The sequence below is a fragment of the Rattus norvegicus genome, chromosome 7, assembly GCF_036323735.1.
Source record: "Rattus norvegicus strain BN/NHsdMcwi chromosome 7, GRCr8, whole genome shotgun sequence".
In the NCBI taxonomy this organism is placed as follows: domain Eukaryota; kingdom Metazoa; phylum Chordata; class Mammalia; order Rodentia; family Muridae; genus Rattus; species Rattus norvegicus.
The window spans coordinates 40042153-40066457 of record NC_086025.1 but is presented as its reverse complement, the minus strand read 5'-3'; the positions used below and the strand labels follow the sequence as shown (position 1 = coordinate 40066457).

At 38.3% G+C, this 24305-nt stretch overlaps 1 protein-coding gene across 1 annotated transcript; it reads left to right on the top strand.

Annotated features, from left to right (window-relative positions):
- Nucleotides 1–2679: 2679 nt before the first annotated feature.
- Alx1 (ALX homeobox 1) lies at nt 2680–22273 on the top strand. Its single transcript, NM_012921.1, is given in 4 exon segments — nt 2680–3370; nt 6369–6673; nt 9429–9557; nt 21636–22273. Coding segments are annotated over 4 exon segments (981 nt in total). The 5' UTR covers nt 2680–3144; the 3' UTR covers nt 21957–22273.
- The last annotated feature ends 2032 nt before the right edge of the window (nt 22274–24305 follow it).

Here is a 24305-nt window from a genome sequence, read left to right as displayed (position 1 = left end):
GCCAGTTTTAAAAGGGAGTTGGCATCATGCTGGATGTGTATATATAGAGAGAGCGTTTATCAAAGTATTTCAGTATATTTTCAGTGGTATCTCTCAAAACAGCAGCCAACACACCCCAGGTGAAAGGACCTCCTAAGTTTACTCCACTTCTTTGTGACTTCCAGAAACCGTTCGATTATCTTGCCTTAATTAGTATTTTAAATTTAATATTAATGCTCTAGTGACTAGGGTTGTATCATTACTATAAACTCTATCTCAACCCCTCAAAATCTATTTAATGCAACTCTTGGCAACCAAAGACCCAACTTCTTGCCAAAAGCTGCAGATTATGCATTCGTTATGGGAGTTTGCCATTAACTGTTGCCTCTTTTATGGGCATAAGTGGTTACATGTCACAAAACATAAGGGGTTCCGTGTAATAGATTTGAATTTCCAGGAGGTTTCCGGGATCTGAAATGGGTGGGTGACACCTTGGACCCAACCCCTTAAACTACTTCGGTCAAAAGTGGGTTTGGGTAATGGGGTGGAAAAGGCTTCCTAAGTAGCAGTTGACCTGGACTGTACTGAAGTTTCCCCCAGTCAGACCTCTATTGGTACACAAGTGCTGGAGAGCTTGTATCATATGTCTTTGATTTAAAAGACACTGAATGTTTTTCAGGGAATTCGGGGCTCCTAAAACACATATTTATAAACAGACTGACACAGCTCCATGACATAGCTAGGTTTCCAACTAGGAATTCTCTGCATAGTTCTTCATCAGTAATAGGAGCGCTTGAATATTTGAAAGACCCATCAAACGTCATTGTTCTTTCCTCTTTCTCGTGTTTATTAGTGTAAAGCAGACTTTCAGAATATTTAGAGGTGAGAGAGATTTAGAAGGGAGAGAGAGGTGAGATCGTGCAAAATGAGCAAGCTAACAAGGAGCGAGTGGCTAACTCAGACTACCTTCCACAAGTGTCTGATAGAGTCCAGAAGAACACAGCATCTCCTTCTTCCAGCAAACCTCACACGTTTTCTGGGCTTTTCCTCCCCACTTCCAGGTCACCCCAGCGATGGTGGAGTGAGCTCCACCTCGCAATACTTATGGAGAATGCCAAACTTGGAGCTTGGAGCCCTGGCTCCCCTCGTGCTAGAGCTCAGGACAGTGCATGCTTTTCTTTAACCCGGCACTCTTTGAGGTTTGTCGGTTCGGTGCCAGGGCTATTGCACTGCTCCGGAGAAAACAATTAAAAATATAATAGAACCCGTTAAAAGGCAGGACAGTGTCAATTGGTGGGAGCTTAGCAATTGTCACTTCTTCGGAGGACGCTGGTGGACCACAGCAGGGTGAACGTGGGGTGAACGTGACTGCTGCTCCTGACACTTCTTCTCAGGTTCTGTCAGATGGAATCTTCTTTTTCACCGCCAGCCCCGCTTTTGGGGTAGTGCTAAGCAGCAGTTCTTCTGTGCCTTGTGCCTGGCATCTTTGTTCTTAAGCTGTGGCCAGGTTAGCCGTCAAAGAGGGTCTCACCTGTGGACCGAGGACGAAGAAGGACGTGGAAATTTCCGAACCCTGGCTGACAGACAGAATGCAGCTAGGCCACCCGCAGCGGCACGGGTACACGATGTGTCTAAGGCTCTGGTGCAGTTGCCAATGTAGCCTGGAGAAAAGCGACAGCCTCTGTGGAAGGCCTCTGTGATAAGAAAGGAAGGGTACATCAGGATCGGTGAGCAGACCCCCCCCCCCGCCCGGTCTTCAATTTGTAGGGGAGTTTCACCAAATTTGCAAGCTTGGCTGATCTATTGCAAATGGCTTCTTGTGTGTGCCCAAGGCAAGGAACTCTTTTTCCCCTCAGCCGCCTCGGGCTCCTCAGAAGCTGAAGTGGGGCACAAGGCCAAGCAGAATGGTTTTCATCTCGAAAGCGCTATTTTACCTTCCCTAGCATCCCCACCAGCTGGACCAAAGGATTGGGGTCCTCAACCGCGAGTCCAACACCACTCGCGGACCACTAGCTTCGCGCAACACCCTTTTCAAAGGCACCGCCCCAACTCTTGAAACCTGCACATAGTGCTACTTTTGTTAAAACACTCTGAAAGCATTAATCCCCCAACACTACTTTGTGTGATGAGCCCCTCTGATCTCCATTAAGAAAGGGATTTCGGAGCCACTTGTCTCTATGAATTTTCGATTAATAATAATAATAATAATAATAATAATAATAATACAAAATTTTGTCCTAATGATGCCTGGACCAAGGGCAGAAGGTGGTGAAACTGGTTGATATTGGTAAAATCAAATCCTTTCAAAGACTCCCTCATCCTTCCCTTCTCTTTAGATGCCACACTCCCCTGCATCCGACAGCAAACGCGAAGGCCAGAGCCTTGCAAGGGCGAGCACTGCGGCGGCCAGGACGCCAGCCTTTTTGGTTAGAGGCAACCTCGGCCCCTTTACCTCCAGCAACCCGGTTAACAGCCGCCGCTGTATCCGGCGTCTTGGGCTCAGATTAATGTGGATCTTCCACGTAAACGATTTACGGATGAAATAAAAGCTCTTTAGAGCAATACTTCCTTTCAAGTTCTTAAGATGCCTCTAAATCTTCTGGGAATGAGTGGCTGGGGTGGGGGCGGGGTGGACAGCGGGTGTTGGGGGGTGGGAGGTGGGGAGGGTGGCCTGGCAGGCCTCTGGGAGTGGAGGGTTAACCGCTCTGCGTTCTCACCAGGCTCCTCGGCAATGCCAGTCCACTGTGGAGGCGACTAGGTTTCTGGGTGTCCTTGTCTCTCCTGGCATTTGTCTGAAGTGGAACCGTCTGTCTGAACTAGGCCGGGACGCTCCCTGCCCTGGGTAAGGAGGAAAGATGGGGGTGGGGTGGGGGAGGAGGGGGCCCTGGGGTGGAGTTAGTCCCTGCCTATTTTCATATTCATTAGGACTGGGAGGTTGCCGGAGGAGCCCAGCTGAGTTTCAAGATATAAAAGCAACTTCGGGTGCCCCTTCTGCAGCCGGGACGTATTAAGAGTCTGGGAGCTGGGCAGCTCCTGGCGTCGCGGGGCTCGCTTCCCCTTTCCCTCCTCTCTGACCCTCCCTCCTCCCGCCCACTGCTCCCTCCTCCTTCTGCGCTCTCCAGCCTCGGTTCGCCCGGGAGAGCTCCGGGACAGCCTTCCAGGATTATGGAGTTTCTGAGCGAGAAGTTTGCCCTTAAGAGCCCGCCGAGTAAAAACAGTGACTTTTACATGGGCACAGGAGGCGCGTTGGAGCACGTTATGGAGACGCTGGACAATGAGTCCTTTTATGGCAAAGCGACGGCTGGCAAATGCGTGCAGGCCTTCGGGCCGCTGCCGCGAGCTGAGCATCACGTGCGCCTGGACAGGACCTCGCCCTGTCAGGACAGCAGCGGTAAGTTACCAGGAGCTGGGCTGGCCCCGGCTGGCCCCAACCCCATCCTTAGTCCAACTCTCCGCGGCCTGACCCGGGCTCCAAACTGAGCCCCGATCTCAGCCGTCCTTCCCCTAAGTGGGGTACGGTGCGGGTCGGAGCAAAGAAATGTGGGCAGAGGAATCCAGATTGCGGGGACCCGGAGCCGCGCACTTTGGCACCCCTGCAACTGGCCGGGGTCCGGAGCTAAATCCTGCCTGATTCCATTTCGCTTTCGGATAGAGTCCACAACTGGACAAGAAGGCTCCGACCAGGGACCCCAGCGTAGGTTAACAGGGCTCGAAATAGGTCATAATTGAGTTAAAATACCGCGCCTCCGCTCTGAACCCGCTGGGATGCCGGGGCGCGAGGAGGTGAAATCCATCACTGGATGTCACAGTGGTCAGGAAAACCAAAATCTTTGAGGTCTTTTATGTGTGCGTGTGTGGGGAGCTACGAAACTGTTTTTAATGTCCTAGGAGTGACGACATTTTTATTGTGAAGATGGTGTATTTCTGATGCTATATGTTAGCCTGTGTGAACTAAAGGTTTCTGCCGATTTTCTTTGCTTTTTTATTGCTTTTGTAACGAGCAAACGTAAGTTCTGGTCAAACACCTCATCACTTAAGCTTTGGGCAAAGCATTCCAGATAAAAATCACTCACTTGCGGAGTTCGCATTGTCTGTTTTTCTTACTCCACATAAACCTCCACCTAACAAGCCTTTCAGAATGCTTCTGGACAGAATCTTCAACTTTGAATGCCAGAGTATCTCCAAGTCAAAATGTTATCAAAACAAACCATCTATCTTTTTCTATCTTGTTACCCAGTGCAAGCCTATCATTTCACATCCTGACAGTTAAAACAGGTTTATGATTGCAAGAGGACTTTTCCTTATCACAGTGTATACTCCACCCTTACGCTGTAAGGAGTGGGGCGCTTTAAAACAACAAACGAATTAAGTGTGAAATATTTACAACAAGCCACCGCCCCCTATTTTAATGGAGGCTCAAAAATCTGGCAAGACTTTTACACTTACGGGAGCTCATACGCTCAATACTCTGTATACAGATTTTAAATGAATCTCACACTGTACTCATTTTATTCAGTGCGGAGGGTGACTTTTGACTGGTACGGTTAGAACAAAAATGCACATAATAAAATGATCGTTTTTAGTGGATTCAGGCGTTTAGTTGGGAAGACTGGAACAACCAATATTACGTACAAGAACTTCTTGGCTTCCTGGCTTCCTTTCGGCGGTTGCAAGTGTTTTCGGCGCTCTTAGATGAGTGCCTGAAGTTATTTGAACTGACAGGATTTTTACAAATGGTTTTGAAGTGGCCTGCGCTGACTGCTAGATAAACCCCACCGTGGTTTAAATTGTCGGGAAAAGGAAAAGAGAAATGGTGATTGATTTGGAGTGCTTAATTAACTTCTAAATGTTCATCTAACTGTTCGGAAGAATTTTAACGGGGAAATATGGAATAAAATGAACAGGAGTGGTTACCGGCTATGTTGGAGAAAAAGCCGGTCTTTCTCCAGAGCTGCCCCCAGCATCTTTGCGGCTTCCCCTCCCCCCTTCTAATTGCCGCAGTTCCCGGTTTAACTCTTGTCTGCTAAGACAAAACCTTATTGTTCATCAGTCATAGCGCTCTTCATATTTAATTTTTTCAGCACATCTTACTTTGCAGATAATCGATGTGCGATATAAGTTCGGTCGACAATAACGTTCAATGTATTCGTAGAACACATGTAAAGGTTGTTCAAACGGTTAAGAGGAATCCCACACCCCACACCCCACACCCCACACCCCACACCCCACACCCCACACCCCACACCCCACACCCCACACCCCACACCCCACACCCCACACCCCACACCCCACACCCCACACCCCACACCCCACACCCCACACCCCACACCCCACACCCTCTTTTAAAGAAGCAAATAAAAATAGTGGGGATTAGTCCTTGGAAATCACTATTGTTGTTGGATTGACTTTGTTTTCCTTACAAAACAACAACAGCAACACAAATAAACCCCAAACTGCCCCGTTCGTTGTATCTGTCTGTAAATTTTTATGATGCAATACGTTTCATGTCATATTGCAAGCTTGAACTCCGATCTCAAGTAAATTATTAAAATTAAAATAACCCTTGACAGAACGCAAATTGCCGTTTTAAATAATTGTATCTTGTTTATTTTTGTATTTTGTAATTTTCATTTCTGAGCATTCCTAGAGTAAACAATGATTTTTTTTTGTCCGAACTATACACTAGTTAAAGGGAAGTATAAAGTATTCAAGGAATGTAAGTCGTTTGTAATGTAAAGAAATAGATTTAAATCTTATACCTTTCTACTCAAAGGTACTTCCAGAATTTGATAAGAATTAAAAACATACTAAATGTCTTTCTGAAGGAAACTTAAATACAGACAACTCACTGAACTGGAATTTGTAAAATGTACCGAGAATCACAGCTCATTGCAATCTCTGCTCAGCCTCATTTTGTAAGAGGTGGGAGATTTAATCCTGGGAGAGAGATAATATATAAATTTGAAATGAAACTTTTTGAAAACCAATAGTTTAATTTTGCCATATGTTAAAAAGTATATGCTAAAGTTTTGTACATCCATATTTAAAAAGTCACGGTTGTTTAGATTTTTTTTTAATGTCTGGAGCAAATTTTCACTTGACTATTTTAATATGATTATAAATTATATGCACAAACAGTACATTAGCCATATAAAATAGATCTGAGGACTCTGGCAAGTCATGAGTTCATGTGCACATTTAGAACTCTTTTTAAACCCAATCACAGTGAATCAATAATGCGTTGCCCATCGTGTGATGATAGAATTAATAATGGCCAAATAGATTATTATCTGACCTATTTCCTGATGCTCCAAATTATTTCACACTAGTGATTTCATCAAAGTATGTTTCACCATCCTGGGTATCTGTGTTTTCCTCCCTGAATACAGTGAACTATGGGATCACCAAAGTAGAAGGACAGCCCCTTCACACCGAGCTCAATCGAGCAATGGACGGCTGCAACAATCTCAGGATGTCTCCTGTGAAGGGGATGCCAGAGAAGAGCGAACTGGATGAACTTGGGGACAAATGCGACAGCAATGTATCCAGCAGCAAAAAGAGGAGACACCGAACTACGTTCACCAGTTTGCAGCTAGAGGAACTAGAGAAGGTCTTCCAAAAAACGCATTACCCGGATGTATATGTCAGAGAACAGCTTGCACTGAGAACGGAGCTCACTGAGGCCAGGGTCCAGGTAGGCACCAAAAGGCAGGGGCCTTACCGGGAGGGATAATGTTAGAATAACCGAATACTTGTATTTTGCCAAATGGAAGAAGCCTTATCAGCTAAGACTTGTACCAAAGTAACAGGTGAGCAAATTGGCCCACTAAAATTTCTTTATACTTGCAAAAGTTTTGACAAGAATAGGAGTTCAGAAGCTTAATAATGAAGTCATTAAAAAAAACAGAATTAGCATAGCTCTGACTTTTTTAAAAGCCCGAAAACTTATCTCTACTTAATAAATAAATATATTTAATTTATTTTTTGCTTTTTTTTCAACTACTGGGATTTTATCTCTTGGATTATATACCAGTTATTTGCAAATTATCTATATACTGTCCCATAGATCTATAACTTTATTTCAGTTGGAATTTTTGTAATGGAAAATAAAATAAGAACACAAACTCTTAATAGTTAACTATATATATATATATATCATAAGTTATGTTTACTAATAAAATTTAAGACACATAAAATGGCTCATTTATAGTTTTTAGCCCCAACCACTTCAGCACAAAACACTGCTTTTTATTTGCAAAGATCTAAGTAATTATATATATATATATTTCAGAGTAAATAATAATAAGGCAATTTAAGGAATTTTGTATGCCCTTGGTTACATTTATGAATTGTTTTGTCAAATAATTATAGCAGAATGTTCAAGGAATCTAATTTCTCAAAAGACTAAAAAGAAAAAATCTAGATAAAATGTTACATGCCTTCTTGGCAGTATTTCATTGTGGTTAGAGCTGATATTTTAAAATTACACTTTATCAGTTGTCAACTAATAGGTACAGGTTTGAAAGGCAGTAATAACTCAAAAGAAAGGACTTTTTCTTTTCATTTACTTTTATTGCTTTGCTTTAAGTGGGAAATTGTTGAATTCCCTCTGTCATAAACTGCTACGATAGAAGGATGAAAAAACTGGTTTCTTTCCTTTTGTTAACAGTCAGTTTGCATGTATGGTCCATTTGTTATTACTGACCACACATGGTGATTTGGGGCAGCAGGCTACGCTTGACTTTCCTCAAGCAAATGAATGCTCTATCCCAGTTCAGCAAGGTAGTATGCAGAAAGTTCGCACCAAGGAAGAAGGCTAGAATTGCCTGGTATTAACACCAGGCCTGCATGTGGTTTTTGTCCCGTGTCTATTATTTAAATTAGTTATACTTGTAACCATAGAAAAATATGTTTACATGCAGATGTATCAGCTGTTCCCTCCATGTTTCCCCTTCAGTGCAGATTCATATCTGTTCGAGGACACACCGAGAAACCAACCTGACCCATGTTAACACAGGTTGTTCTCTTTCATGCATTTTACAGGAGTGCAGAAATCCACACCCATTTAAAAAAGACTCGATTTCCAGAATACTCTTTGTGCCTCTATTGTAGAGTAAAGGAAAAATGTGTGTTCTGATGTGGTTGGCCCCATCCATGGGACCTGGGACCAATATTTGATACTAGTGATATAACTTGAGAATGATAATTAACAGGTAGTTAAAGTCTTGCTTTAACTTCAGAAAACTCTTTGGAGAGAAATATTAAAATCGCTACTTTATGTTTGGGCCTTGAAAAGTATATTAATAATCAGCCAAAGTTGTAATGGTGTAAAAATATACAAAATTAGCATTCACTACTGAAAATGTATCCATAAATTTCAACTAAAGTTTAATGAAGAGATTTCAACCATTCATATTTTATTTATACTTGATTTCCAATCTGCAGAGTTGTGTAAAGGAGAAGGAACAATTTCTGAATGCTGCCCAGGTGGTATTTACCCAAAAATATCAAAGCTTTCATGTTAAATATAATTTTGTTTCTCCTTTTTAAATCTTGTAATACTAGAATGCAAAAAAATTTAAGAGCAAGAGAGGATTAAGAATTCCTCTTAGGGATATCATTCTTTGGACCAGGATTTCTAAGGTATAAATAGAGAAATCATGAAAGGAAGCTTGATGTCCCGGGAGAGGCTTACTGACTCCAGCATTCCCGACACTTGGTCCAATTTGCTCACTTATTTTACTATTCATAAATATTTTTAATTGCACATGATAAGTGTGGTTATGTGTTTTAAACCACAGTTTAACTTCAAGTAGAAGTTTAACTATCAGTCTTACGATAGGTATATAAAATTAATTTTCTAAGTAATCAAGGTATTCTGGCTGTCAGCAATTTTAGATAAGATACCAATTTTAATTTTTCATAGGTTTATTTAAGTTTAAATATGTCTCAGAAGAGTCTTCAGTTCATGGCACATTTTTAAGATAATTTGTTGATAGACAAAGATAGTAACTGTGTTATCAACTGGCTTGAGAAGAGGGGCCATATTGTCCCTGAGGCTTACTGCATCCACCTAGAGGATGGATACATGACAACAGGGTGATCATATTCACAAATGTCCCTTTTTTAATTTCCATAAATGAACATACAAACATATATGAGAAAACACACACACATATGCATACATACATGAATTGTCTGAAGACCGGTTTTTTTCTATTAAGTTATGTTGCCTCACGGACATATCATCATAGCAGAGTACAAGAGAAAGTAAAACACGTGGATCCAGTTTGGTTGTATAGAAATTCCGTTTTATTTTTTCCTTCATTGTTAATTTCTATTCGCTCAATTTTCCTTTCTGACTTGAAAATTTGAATGTCAAGTTTGCTTTGATGTAATGATCTTCAGCTAAAATTATGCTCTTTTGAAAAACAAACAAACAAACCTAGGTTTGGTTTCAAAATCGAAGGGCCAAGTGGAGAAAAAGAGAACGTTACGGCCAAATACAGCAAGCTAAAAGCCACTTCGCTGCCACCTACGACATATCAGTTTTACCAAGGACTGACAGCTATCCACAGGTATGGTCCATGACACTGAATGCTCACACAGGGCAGTGAATGTGGCTCGATTCAGAGGGTGAGTTTACACCTAGTACAATAGCAAGGAGTGAAAAATGTAGCCTCTAGAAAGCTTTTTCCATGTTTAACAAAGTTTTGATTTATTTATTTATTTTTATTATTTTTCTTTCAGAGTCAGTCACTGAAAAAATATTTTATGGTCTGTGCTTTTTGGGTTTGCTATCGCAGAAAAGAAAGAAAGAGAGAAAGAGAAAACAAAAAATAAAGGAAAAAAAGAAACTAGCATTTAATGATAGGCTGTAATTTTACTGTGTATTTAATAATCCAGGCTCATTTGCTTCATTTATTTAAGACAATATGTTGCCTGTCATAAAATTTGTGGCCATAATTTTGTGCAACATGTGAGCTACTGATGTTAAATGAGGCCTTTATATGATCAACTCTACTTCAAAATCTTATTCTTTTGCCAATCTTTTTTTTTCACATTTGATATCACTCATTCTTTCAAGAGCATATTTAATGCTACATAATCTTATAGACAATTTTTAAAATTAAGGTAAGAAGTATTTTTCATCTTTAAAAGTATTGATATTTCACTGTCCCGTTGCTTTCTTTTTGACCAATAATGTTTTCTTCATATTTGTACTTTCTGATACATTTGCATGAGTTAAAATCTGTCCTATTGTATTTTCTTGATATGGAATAATGGTGTTAGAACTGCATTGTTGATGTGTGGAAGGGACATGGGAATTGTCTGGAGCAGGCTATTCACTGTTTTATTCCTTGTTACTTCCTGATACATGCTTTAAAACACACTGCTGTAGAAACACATGTGAAATATATTCTGGATAAATACCTCTATGGTTCTGTAACAAGATCATCTCAGCTCTAAAAGTGAGACTAGCCATTCCGTTCAACGGTAAATTCACACCCTCTTTGTAAGTTCAGCCCTGTAATGATGTTCTTTCCTAGTATTCCTTTGCCTTTAAAATTCCTTTTAAAAACTAATTGAGGAACTTCTTCCTTGCGTATAATTCCTTGCATTTATTTTGCAATTTTATATGTTAAAAAAGGTGGTTGGACAGTACCAAGTTCAGCTGCTTCCCTTTAAAACAAGCCTAGTTCTGTTAAGAAATTAAGAAATTGGCCTGTGAACGCATCACTGGTGTCTTACAGGGCAGGCAATAAGCAACTGCTATGGCCCAGCCTCCCCTGCCCCCACACCCCTCCGGAGGATTCAATAGGCCAGTGCTTTGGAAATGATTTGAATCATCACCACATGCTTCCAATATTATATCTTGTGCACTATAAAATTTATCTGAAAGCAGTTTCTACCTGGTTAAGCATGGCTGTCTTTTGCCTACTTAACGGTCATAGAGCTAGTGAAATCTTGTTCACCTCATATTTTTGGGTCACTTAGTTAAATTCCAAACGAAATGTTATGAATGTGTTTCTCCTCTGCATTGACAGCATCCTGGGAAGAGAAAATGTCATACCTTACAGATTTCGTTACTACAAGACCCTTACGTGCTTTCCAGGCTCGGTCCAAAGCAGGTTGCCTAATAACTTATTCAATAACAATAGCCTCATGTAACGTGTGTTAATTTTCTCCATTTCTCACATTAAGGAAATGGGGCACAGGAATAAGAGATATGCATTTACTGTCATTTGACTGGGAAGCCCAGATTTGACTCCTGTTAATTTTGCCTGGCTTTCACAACTTCTTTTTGAAAACATCATTTAAATATTTATTAGAATTTCAGAGATGAATATGATACTCATATCACTTTACCACTGCTTCCTCCCCCAATTCCTCCTAAGTCTCCCACTCACTCTCAAATTTACGATATGTTATTCAGTTATTATTGTTGCATTTACACACACACACACAGACACACACAGACACACACAGACACACACACACAGACACACACACAGACACACACACAGACACACACACAAACACACACACAGACACACAGACTCTCCTGAGACCAATTTTTTTTTCTTCTGGATATAGTGGTTTAAGACTGACCTTAACTTAACCGTAACTGTCTTTACAAGTGAACGAATGCTACTCTTCATATTACCAGAAGCAGAGTTATAAAAGAGCTCCATTATTGGAATCTAAAGTTTATTCAGGAGAGCCAGGAATGTACTCCACCCAAGCCAGTAAAATAATGAACGAGTGAGACTATGTTCACATCCTTTTGAAGCTACTAACTGCAGACTTTACAAGAGAAACACACCTAATCTTGAATAGTTTTTGAGCAGAATTTAAGCAGTCTTACTTAGTAAGTTTCCTGCATAATTCTTGACTGAAATGCCTCATTGTGAATACTTCTGCTTGCCTTCATCCCTCTGCCTTTGAATCCTGTTTCTAGTTTCTATTTTGTGTTCCTGGCTGTTGCTCACCTTATTTTTGGTTCCTCTTTCTTATTTGCTGTTTTATAAAGCATTTTGTGGCACCAACTGGGATCTTTGTGAGGGCCTAGAACACTGACTACCATTCTCTTTACTAGCATCATTTTGCCATTGACTTGCTTCATCTCAAAGCTTTGGGCATCAGTTAACACAATATGGTGGCATCATAGCTATGACAGGTAGAGAATATGGTATTTCTACTCTTTTCACTTCCATAAATCATGGGGATTTTATAATTTCTTTTAAATCCCAAGGCATTTGAACGTTTGAATAAATTGGCTTTAACAAAGTATGTGAATGCAGGGTTATTGGACTGAATTTATTTTGACAGTGAAATTGATAAATGCCTGTAAAACGAACACTGTAACAAACTTTCATACTATTCTGTATTCGTGGTGTTTAAACTTCTTTTTGATCAGGAATCCTGAAATCAAGCATATGTCGCACTAAAGGCTAGCAAAAGCCAGGGAAGGATTCTCCTTCAACTTAAAAGTCTAGAGCAGACTGGTTTTAGTTGCTTTGAAAAAAAAATTATGTCAAGATTAGGTCTTCCAAGCTTCAGCCTAAAGGAAATGTTTTCTATCATGCAGCCTGAAAATAGAAACACATAATGGGAGAAGTAGGCACTGAAATAGCATCCTACAACACAGAGCAATGAGACATTGAATGTGGTACTGTTACTAATTACAGCGGGAAGAAAAGTATTAACTACAGAAAAAGTTGGAAACTGGAAAATGTTGGAGGCAGGGCAGAAATAAAGAATTAACAATTTGGCAGGAAAGCAAAAGCATACACAGAAATACGAGAAAAACAGAAAAGGTTTAAAAAATACAGTTTTCGAAGTATGGAAAATCACTGTCCCTAGCAGAGAGATCTCTATAGTGGACATAAATAGTAATTAATGTTGGGAACATGCTCTAAAAACGTTTCATCTGGCTTTCATTACTTTTGCAGTGGTAATTTCATTCTGGAAATATCAGTAACTGTGAACTACCCAGGTGTTATTTAAACCCAGTTATTAGTCTTCTTTCTTATTGCCACAGACCCACTCGAGTACACGTTCTCTGAGGTTAGGCTCTAAGGCTTGTTTATGCAATATTGTCTTCTAAATTTATATAACAAAATGCCCAATTTTGACATTAAAATGTGACTGTCCCGTTTTACAAATCTAAAATTCTACCATTTTAAAATTTATTGAAGAATACCATAAAATATTTCAACAGTGTTGAAACTTCTTTAGAATAAGAGGTAATTTCTTTTTTAAAAAAAATTCTGCATTTTTTTGTTGTTGTTGCGAATGAACAAGATGAGCCTGAAAAATTTCTAGAACCACATACATTAAAGTAACTTTTTTATAAATGTACTGAAGACAGTTTAAATTAAGCATATGGTTTGTAACTATAATCTCAGCACTCAGCAGCTTATGGAAGCCAAGTGAACAAGAGTTCAAGGCCATCTTGACTCATGAATTTAAGGCCAATGTGGGCTTCAAGAAATGCTGTTCAACCATACAAGCAAACAGCTAACCAACAAACTAGTCAACCAACCAACCAACCAACTAACCAACCAACTAACCAACCAACCAACCAACCAACCAACCAACCAACCAACCAACTAACCAACCACTCCATATACACTAAAGCTAGGCATGGTGGTATTCTCCTGTAGTCCAACATTTAGGGGTCAGAGAACATCGGATCTTGTGAGTTCAAGACTGGAGAACTCAGTAAGAGCATGAGATTGATTCCCAAGCACCAGGTCTGAGGACTCACAGCTCTACATTTGGGCACCTGTGCTTACCTGCACATGCTTACAGGCACACACACACACACACACACACACACACACACACACACACACACACACACGTACGCATGCTCATATAGTTGAAAAGAAAAATCTTTTCTCTTAAAAGTTCTTTGATTTGGTCTACAACATCAGCTGCCCTTTGGCAGCACTGTGATCCAGCTAAGGACATGACTATTTTAATATATTCTCATTGTTTGCGTGAATTCATTTTGTCTCTGAGAATTCTCTTCCCCACCCATGCAATATTTGGTCCTTGACCCTCTTAAGTCCTCCCTCTATCAGAACCCTCCCAAAGACAGTGAAGTGTCTGGTATGTAAGATCTCTATACTGTTTGCAATGTAGACTTTAAAAAGTATGATCCATTTTTTTCAATCACCTCTCTCTATCATGGTGATAATAAATTATTAAATAGTAAACTAATGTAGATGAGAGTACTGAATTGCTTCAATATTTTTCAATGTTAAAACAAAAATAAATATCAGTAAAGGAGAAGGTTTCTGCAGTCTCCATTAGATGGAATCCTTTCAGTTTAAGAAACTGATCCCTCCCCAGTTTCCTTCTTTAATACACTGGAATTTCAAACCCCATCACATCATATTGAATTTTCAATATTCTTTACATTTTATCAACAAACACATACTATTTACTGGCTTAGGAATGAGGGATATGTGAATGATTGAGACAAAATCCTCTGCTCTGTAGGTAGATTACAAGCTAAATAATGTTTATATTAAACTACACACACACACACACACACACACACACACACACACACACACACACACACACACCCCTACCTCTTCAAAGAAACTAGTCCCAACTAACTAGAGACTTAACTGACTTTAGACTTGGATTTAAAAAGTAAGGTATTGGTTCTACAACTGATGATGATTTTTTCCCCCTTTATTCTTGAGGGTTAAACTGATTTCTGAATCTGAAAGCCCTTGTTTACTTGGTTTCTTTGGAGTTTAATCCTAGGATGTGAGGAAATCTTAGGGTTAACATAATGGTTTGCATTCAAACCCTGACTTTACCGAGTAATCACTTTCAGATTTTTGGCAAGTGAATTAACTTCTAGGAACATCTCTCCTCACTTAGGGTATGAGAATAAAAGTTCAGATGACATTTGTGAGTGCTGAGGAAAATAGTTTGTGCAAAGTCCTCAGGACAGTGCCTTGCACACAAGCTCTCAGTAAATGGCTGTGATCCTTAGAGTCACCAGTCATCAATATTTATCTTTTAAAACTGCTGCATTTAATCTCATCCAATGAGAGTAAAATTACTAGTTAAGGGTTTAAGGAAAAATCATGTTCCCTTAACTACATGTTTCAGGTTAAACTAGGACCACCAAATCTCTATAACTTTAGAAGTTTGGATACATAAGATTGAAACACCACAATATCTTTCTCATGAAGAAAATGTTTGCACAGAAAGTTTCAGTAAAAGGTTTGAAGTCATTGTTTTGTCTTACTTGTTCTACCTAAAATATGAATGTCTTTTGTACACTCTGTGGTGAGAGAGAGATATCAGAGTCCATGTTACCAAATGAACATGTAAGCACTTTATTATTTATTTTATTCCATTTCAGAATTTTTAAAGAAGTTGAACCAATATCTTTTAAAGTAATTAATCACAAAATTATACTTGACATATTGGGTAATTAATGTTCTTACTTTATAAAATAATTCTCATATGGTCAGTCATGAAATGTTACAGCAAAAACAGAAACCATAGTGTCATAAGGTCAACAAATCATATGGATAGTACTGATTTGAAAATGTCAAATTGTTATTGAACATGGATTCATAGCCTTCCGTCAATGCTTAGAATAAATAGGGGTTCATTGTTATAGCATTGAATTTGACATTTTTCATGACTCTTTTATACCTTGAAAAGAAAAAAGAAACAGTTAATTGAATATATTACAAGAATGCATAAGGAAAACATGAAAGGAAATATTAGAACACACACATATACAAATGATTTCTTTAGAAATTAGAAAAGAGACTTATAGGAAATAAAGTTTGACTTGCCTACCAGAATAAATAGATTAAAACCTGAATTTTATTCTCATTGCTCTGAGAACTTTGTCTAAGTTCTCCTTTAAAGTTTTACCTGTATCATATTTAACTTAATTGGTGTATCTGTTTTTTGACATGATGTCTCATTGTACTGCCCTAGTGTGTCTAATGCTATATTTATTCCTCATATTATTACAGATTTCTAAAAACAAAATCAAATTATTTAAAAATTATCACAAGAATATAATTCTAATTATGTCTTTAACAGCATATGTGTATTGTAAGCATAAGAATAAATAAATAAATAAATAAATAAATAAATAAATAAATAAATAAATAGAAGCCATGCATTTGAGAGAAATCAAGGGCAAGTACATAGGAGTTGTTAACAGAAGGAAAGGAAAGAAGGAAAATGACATATTTTTAACCTCAAAACATAATTAAAAATAATAAAATAAAATAAAATTCAGCTCAAAAATAATAAAACTACAAGATATTGTGGACAGTGCTTTTAGTATAAGCACTGATGAGGCAGAGGCAGAGAGTAAGAGAGTCAGAGAGTCAGAGAGTCAGAAAGGCAGAGAGACAGAGAGACACAGAGAGACAGAGAGACACAGAGAGAGGCAGAGAAGCAGAGAGGCAGAGGGAGAGGCAGAGAGGCAGAGAGACAAAGACAGAGAGAGAGGCAGAGAACAGAGAGGCAGAGAGTCAGAGAGTCAGAGAGGCAGAGGCAGAGAGGCAGAGAGACAGAGAGACACAGAGAGAGGCAGAGAGGCAGAGGGAGAGGCAGAGAGGCAGAGAGACAAAGACAGAGAGAGAGGCAGAGAACAGAGAGGCAGAGAGGCAGAGAGGCAGAGAGGGAGAGAGGGAGAGAGGGAGAGAGGGAGAGAGGCAAAGAGGCAGAGGCAGGCACACCTCTGTAAATTGGTCAGCTTCAGTCTACTTAAAAAGTTCCAGGCCAGCCAAGGGTGAAAAACAGGACCCTGTCTTAAAACAAAGCAAAACAAAACAAAAGAACAAAACAAACAACACAAAACAACAACAACAAAACAACAACAAGAAGAAAACTAAGTTTGCTCAGATTTGAATGAATACATTCAAGGGGAGTAGATAGGATCAAAAATATTCTATAAAAATTAAAACATTTGTTTTATATTATAGATTTTATGCATAAGTTAGACTTTATGAACGAAGTGATCATTTTAGCTTTTTCCGGGTAGTTGGGTATTTAATAAAATATTTCTTAATGAAAGCAAATCAAGTACATTTAGTTCAGACTGTCATGCACACTTTGAAATCTATGGTGAAATTGTGAGAAATGTCTGGAAAATGTACTATGTGAAAATGGTTTCTTCATAAAATTAAATAAAGATTAAATTTTATACAGAGAGAGAGAGAGAGAGAGAGAGAGAGAGAGAGAGAGAGAGAGAGAGACAGACAGAAAAATCTCTCTTGCAATGCTGTCAATATCTCGAAGAAAATGAGTTTAGTTTCTGCTTACGAAGGAGCAACCTAAACCATTTTCTTCATCTCACATGCGATAAGTTTTAAGTTTTCCGTTTGATTTGGAAAACGTTAAGCAGAGTGTTGTGGCTGAGAGGAGCTTCCCAACTTCCTAATGATAGGCATTTGGTTAAGTTCCTGGACAGTGCTTTGAACGCATCCCTAGAGCCTCTAAAAAAGGTTATAAAGCTTTTCCCCATATTGTATAGAAAACACACACAAAGAAATTTTATAGTTGTACAACATGTAAGTATTATATACTTAGAGATCCCCCAAACAATTGGTAAACATTTGGTACAGGCCATTGCAATATCTGTGAAATAGTCCAAAAAAAATGTTGCCCTGTTTAGCAGTAAAGCCATTTGTTTCTTCCATAATTAATGAAAAAGCATAGCACATTTTATTAACGAATAGGATGATGAGAGTTTCTTAGTCCCGCCATAGACAAAGAAACAATGCACAATTTTAGAAGATGCAACTTGTGGGTTCTAGGACACACTTTAATAAAGCTGTCATATGCCTAGGTAAGAAGAGGGCTTGCCTGGACTCCACTAGATTTAACTGTTCTATCACATACTGTCTTCAAGCACTAATCTACTAAAAATAGGTGATTTCCAGCAATGATGGCGGCTGCATGTATCCTAGGTGTATCACACCTGTTTTAAAATAAACGCACTATAGAGGCTGCATGTTGAAAGTGAAAGTGATGGACAAGTCAAGAAGCTCTATGGGAATACAATGAGGCAGTCTAACATCATGCCATTGGAGGAGGGGTTGAAAGGATCAGAGAAGATAGCAAGAGGAAGAGGAAGAGGAAGAGGAAGAAGAAGAGGAAGAGGAGGAGGAGGGGAGGAGGAGGGAGAGGAAGAAGGAGGAGGACAGACATGGGAATTTTGTCACAGTTGCCAAATGACAGGTTAGGCTTTTCATGTGTAAGAAAATAATACTTAGTCTGAGTCATGGTATGGGATATAAATGGAAGAATGGAATTCTTAACAACGTACAGCTTATGTTCACAGGAAATGAATAAAATTAAAGTTGACCAGAGTATAATTGCATTTAGAAGTGCGACTCCAGAACCAGAAGTGTTTCCTCATTTCAGTTGATTTTTAAAATAGTACTGGGTGTTATTTCTATCGTTTTAATATAGATCACATGATCTGATAAAATACACTTAAAGAGTAAGCACCTTTAAAACGCATCAGCTGTCATGCACTAGGTATTGGCCATCCTTATTAAATATATAAATGGCCAGAGAGAATATTTTAGAGAAAATAAAATCACATTTTCTTGGGATATATAATATTATAATTTTTACCTGAAGTTTTGCTGTAGAAACCTATTAGACTCCTGAAGTTATATTTTTTAAATAAAAGCCATATTTGGGACAGGACTGAAAAGGAGTAGATACTAGGGTAAAATAATGTAGAAAAGTTTCTGAGAGTTCTCCTAATGTAATCAGAATACTTTTCTCAGTGTGCAGTCAAACATCATAAAACATCTCAAAAGTCACAGTAATGTGTCTGAAAAAGGAAGTAAATTGTAAATCGTTCAAAATATTTGTATATTCAAACTGAAATATTGCTATGAGTAATTTACTTTATCAATCTGGTCTGCCCAGAAAGTATTCCTTATGTATCAGAAATCTTTTTTTCTATCACAAATAATATATTGATATGCCTGATCAGATCCAGATAAGTTTATGTTAAAATAAAATCATTTGCCCTTTGATTTTTCTCTATAATCGATTTCAGACTTCCTTTTTAGATTTACAAGTAGATAAGTGCTAATTCTTTTCAGAACAAGTATCACCTTAGTTTATTATGGATCGTTTCTTTACCCATGATCCCTTTTACCTGGCTGGGTTATCACACTGGAAACATATTTCTATTCATGCACAATATAATAGATGACTATAATACATTTTAGCAACACTAGAAATTAGGAAATACCTCAAGAAGAGAAACAAGTAAATGGTCCCTATAATTATTTATTTTCAATAAGCAAACAAGTTTACCTTCCTTTCTCAGACATGTTACTGTGGCTTTTGAGAGGCTTTATGATGTTTTCTTGCACGTTGAGAAAAGAACCCAGTTTACATTAGAAGACCTAGTTCTATGGAGTAATGACATTAGCAGCCCTCTTGTTGGGTTGAGATCTATATATATAACCCAGCAATTATTTTCGCTGATGTAAAATGTGTGCACAGGAGAAAGTCAAATGTAAAACAAAACATCCCATAGTAGTTTAAGAATTAATCAAGTATGCAAATAATTATCTAGATGTTGGCATACTAGTCAAATCTGTGAATTTATATTTATAGTTACCTAAAGATATAAACAAGAAAAAAAGAAAAAATTAAATATCTTTATATAGGGAACTAATTTGAGAACAATACAGAAATAAGTATTTTGTTATTCATGTAAATCCCCAAAATGTTAAAAGTAGTTGACATTTTCTTTTATGTTTTAGAATAAGGAATACCAACCTGGTTTTTTTTGAAGAATTATTTATTTATTTATTATTATATGAGTACACGGTAGCTATCTTCAGACACACCAGAAGAGGGTGTCAGATCTCATTACAGATGGTTGTGAGCCACCGTGTGGTTGCTGGGATTTGAACTCAGGACCTCTGGAAGAGCAGTCAGTGCTCTTAATCATGAAGTCATCTCTCCCACCCTACCAACTTGTTTTGAGACACAAAGTAACATCTCTATCAGTGTAAGTTAAATTTAGGAATACCGTGGTCTATTATTAATAGACATAGGCTGTCACAAACTGTTACTCAACTTGGGTTTTGTAAGAATACATCAGAGGCTATATGCAGAAGCCTGGAATATGTAAATTACAAGATATCCACATGTGTCCAAACCACTGAAGATTCCACTTTTTATCATGACTCAGAAAAAGAAAGCCAGATGGGGTGATGATACACAGTGGTGCCACATTTAGTTTAAAAGTACACAGGTTGTCAAAAGCAACATGCCTGGAGTGATAGCACATTCCTGTAGTCCCGGTACCTAGTTGGCTGATGCAGAAGGATTGGAAGCATGGATATTTCCTGGGCTACGTGACAAGTTCCAGGCAAATCTAGACTACATAGTCAGTTCCTGTCTCAGATGGCAAAACAGAAAGACCATAAGCCACCACCCCACCCCCAGCAGCAGCAGCAGCAGCAACAGCAACAACAACAAAACAAACCATCTATTGTTTTATTTATCTGCATCTCTTTGCCTTGCTACGCCACCTTGCATCTCCAATCTTTCTTTCCCTCTCTTCTGCTTGCCATGATTTTCTGTGTCTCCCAGTAATTCCTATGGTCTCTCTCTCTCTCTTCTTCTTTTTTTTATACTATTATTGTTCACATCGCTTTACTATTAGAGTTGAGATACTTTATATCTAAAATACAAGTTTAAAATTCTGCTTAGTATTCTCTTTACATGTTACCAACATAGAAAATTTTGTGCTCAATGATGTCATCATGTGCAATTATTTTATTTAGAGATTTAGTAATAGAAATTTTGAATTTCTTGGGCACAAATTGTGTTGTCTATGTTGTATTATGTAGCACAATAATTATGCTCACTTGACCCTTCCTAAGATTTTCAGATTTCCCTCTGTGATTCATTATTTGGTGATGGTTTATGGGTTAGGATTAGAGATTTGTTTTACATATCACATGTCTGTTTTGAATTTGTGATATCTGTTATCTTATATTCATACTAGAATAAATGTTTCAAATCTGTATTCTTCAGACTCTCAGTAATTTATCGAAGGGTAGATTATAGGACATAAGAATCAACAAGAGGGAAAATACTTTCTGAATAATTTCAGTTAAATATACTTCAGACAAAACTGCCTATATTTGTCAGCAGTGGTTTCCAGCACAAACTTCTGTGCTGATTCCTGCTTTAGAACTGAAAAAGAAAATCACAGCTGTAGCACTGTGTCTAGAAAGATTAATATCATCTTTAACTTCAGACCATGATTTAAGCTCCTTTAATAAACACATGAGAAGAAATCATGGATCATATCTAAATATCCTACATTCATCTTAAAATCACGGCTATAAAGAGAACAAACTAAGGAATTTTCCTGTGTTGAGTATTTTCTGTGGTTAGATATGTGATGATCTATTATAGTAAAAAATAACAATAATAACGTCTCAATATTTTGTTGTTACTGCTTTGAATACTTGGAAATTACGAACCTCCTACTAGGAACAAATAATGAATAACTAACTTCGTTAACATAAGGTAAGTAAAAGTGTAAACGTGAGAATGTGTGAATGTAATATTTGTTGTTTTATATATTCCAGATTCAGAACAATTTGTGGGCAGGAAATACAAGCGGTGGTTCTGTGGTTACCTCATGCATGCTACCCCGTGACGCGTCCTCCTGCATGACACCTTATTCTCACTCGCCTCGGACAGATTCCAGTTACACGGGGTTTTCGAACCACCAGAATCAGTTCGGCCACGTGCCCCTCAACAATTTTTTCACTGACTCTCTTCTCACTGGAACTACCAACGGACACGCATTTGAAACAAAGCCAGAGTTTGAAAGGAGGTCTTCCAGTATCGCCGTCCTGAGGATGAAGGCCAAGGAGCACACAGCCAATATTTCATGGGCCATGTAACATACAGTACTCTTTTATTTTCCTTTTCATAGCAAAGTAAAACATTCTTATTTCTCATATTTAAAGGATGCCACAATAAGCTGCTGTGTGTGGAAGGGCTAAAGGTCAAGATAGACGGTGAGACCAGCTTACGTGAATAGTTGTTATTATTTAACATTTAAATCTAAGAATGGATTCCCTGAAAGGACTGAATAGGTTTACCATACACCAGCCTCCACAAACTCTGTTTTAGTAGTAAGTGTTTTTTTTTCCCCTATTGTACAAGTCAATGAAATATGATCATGCAACTTCTTAAAGGAATAAATGTATTAAACAAATCCTTCTGTGATAGATTGATTTATGTTCTGTATAACAAGAAATCCCTTGTAAAATGATACCTGATAGACGAGGAAACAACCTGGGGGGAAAAGGCAGTATTGATCCAGGGGGGCTTTGAGAGCTAATACCATTTCCAATTCTTTGGCTGGAAGACACAATGGTCATGCACTCTGTTGCGGGCTCAAGATCCTTCCCTTTTAACCTTTCAATGTTTTGGTGAATTTCCACTCAGAAAAAAATTCTTCTGAGCTGCTCTGTATTTGCATGAAATATCTGGGCACAGTTTCTTGCAACCATGTGGTTCAAGGTGACAACTGAAATATTCGAGGGTGATTTAAAGCCTAGTCAACTGGACAGGTTTTATAAATGCAACTTTTAAAGTGAAGAGGCCAGCAGGAAGACTGCAACTTAGTGATTAAAACCAAGGAATCGTTGGTAAACACGCTGTTGGCTTTTATACTAAAATTATGTTGACTGAATCGCGTAGGCACATATCTAGCAAATTCAGGGTAACTTTTCAATTAAAGGAGGAACAGATTGGAATTTGTTTGTTTTATGGGTTTATGCATGTTCAAATGCATGCCTGCTTGGTCTCCACACTGACCCTTAAGCATTTTTGCTACTGTGCTTCCCATAGAGAATTAAGATGTCAGGAGGCTTTCCAGAATTTCTTGTTAAAAATCAAAAGAAGAAGAAGACAAATACATTGCATCTGGAAAATGGCTAACTTCTTTGATTTACTTCTCCTCGCTTCCCCCTGTCACATTCCAAGCTTTTTCAGATGAGTGAAATGTCAGCCCCCTTGAAAGATTCTTAAGTTCATAAAGGCAAAGTCAATTAATTGAAGCGAAGATCACTTCCATGGCTCAGATCAGAGCAGCATCGACTCTTTGTACTCTGTTAGGATCTTCTCATCCTCTGAGAAGCCCTAATGGGTAAAGAACAGGAGTACATGAATTTCCAAAATTAAATGTGATATAAAAGCACTTTTATCCACTAAGCGTCTTTTGTTAGTGGGGAAGTATTTATAGCAATTAGACAGCTTTTGTAATAAAATTTTTAATCAGGCAGATGATGGAGATGAGAGATGTCCTAAACAAACATTCCTTGGCTTCCTCCGGACTCGATTCTTTATGACTTTTCTGCTTTCCCTCTTTAGTTTTGCTCCCAAGAAAAACTCATTCAACTTTGGCCCAGAGAATCATGCTCAAATGCAGGAGCTTTTGTGAAGGAACTGCTAAAGCAGCTGTGAAACATCTTTTCTACTTTATAAGAGAATGACTTACTTATTTCTGGGGTTCATGTCAATTGGCGAACTAAAATTTAAAACTAGGAACTAAAAGTTGCATTGTTACAGGTTTCACCAATTAGTATAGCTCATTTTGCTTTCTCCTCTCATGATTTAGGTGTTAGAGCTTTTGGGCCGATGCCACACTGGTGGCATATAATGCTATTTTGCTATATATACATATATATATGAAATATGTATATGTGAATATACATTTATGAAAAGCAAAAGCCATGAGGTCTGAGTATCACACCAGTTATTCGTTTTTCCCTCTTGACATTTTTTTCTTAATATATATTGAATAATTATGTTGGACTCTTGGGAAGTTTGTTTGTACTTTTCAATTCAGAATACCTTTATAATTTGATGTTTTACAATCGTTATACTGTATAAATTTAGTATCACATGTTGTGGATAAAGAGTCTGAAGATCCACTTGGAACAATGAAGTATATGGTAAAAGGATGGTTTCTGTCCCTCATGAATTAGGTCTTCCTGGACAAATGCCTAATGTATTTATCAAACAAGGTGCACAGTGTATCAGAGGAGCAAGCATTAAGTAGTGTTGATAGGCTAACAAGCTCTCCTTTTGACTGAAATTTTATTGTGTATTTTGGTTGGCACAATATATAAAAGTAAGCTTTGGAAGTAATAGGTGCGGAAAATGTTAAAGTAAAGAGTAACACATTTCCTGGCATTTTGTTCCTTCTCTCTCTCTCTCTCTCTCTCTCTCTCTCTTTCTCT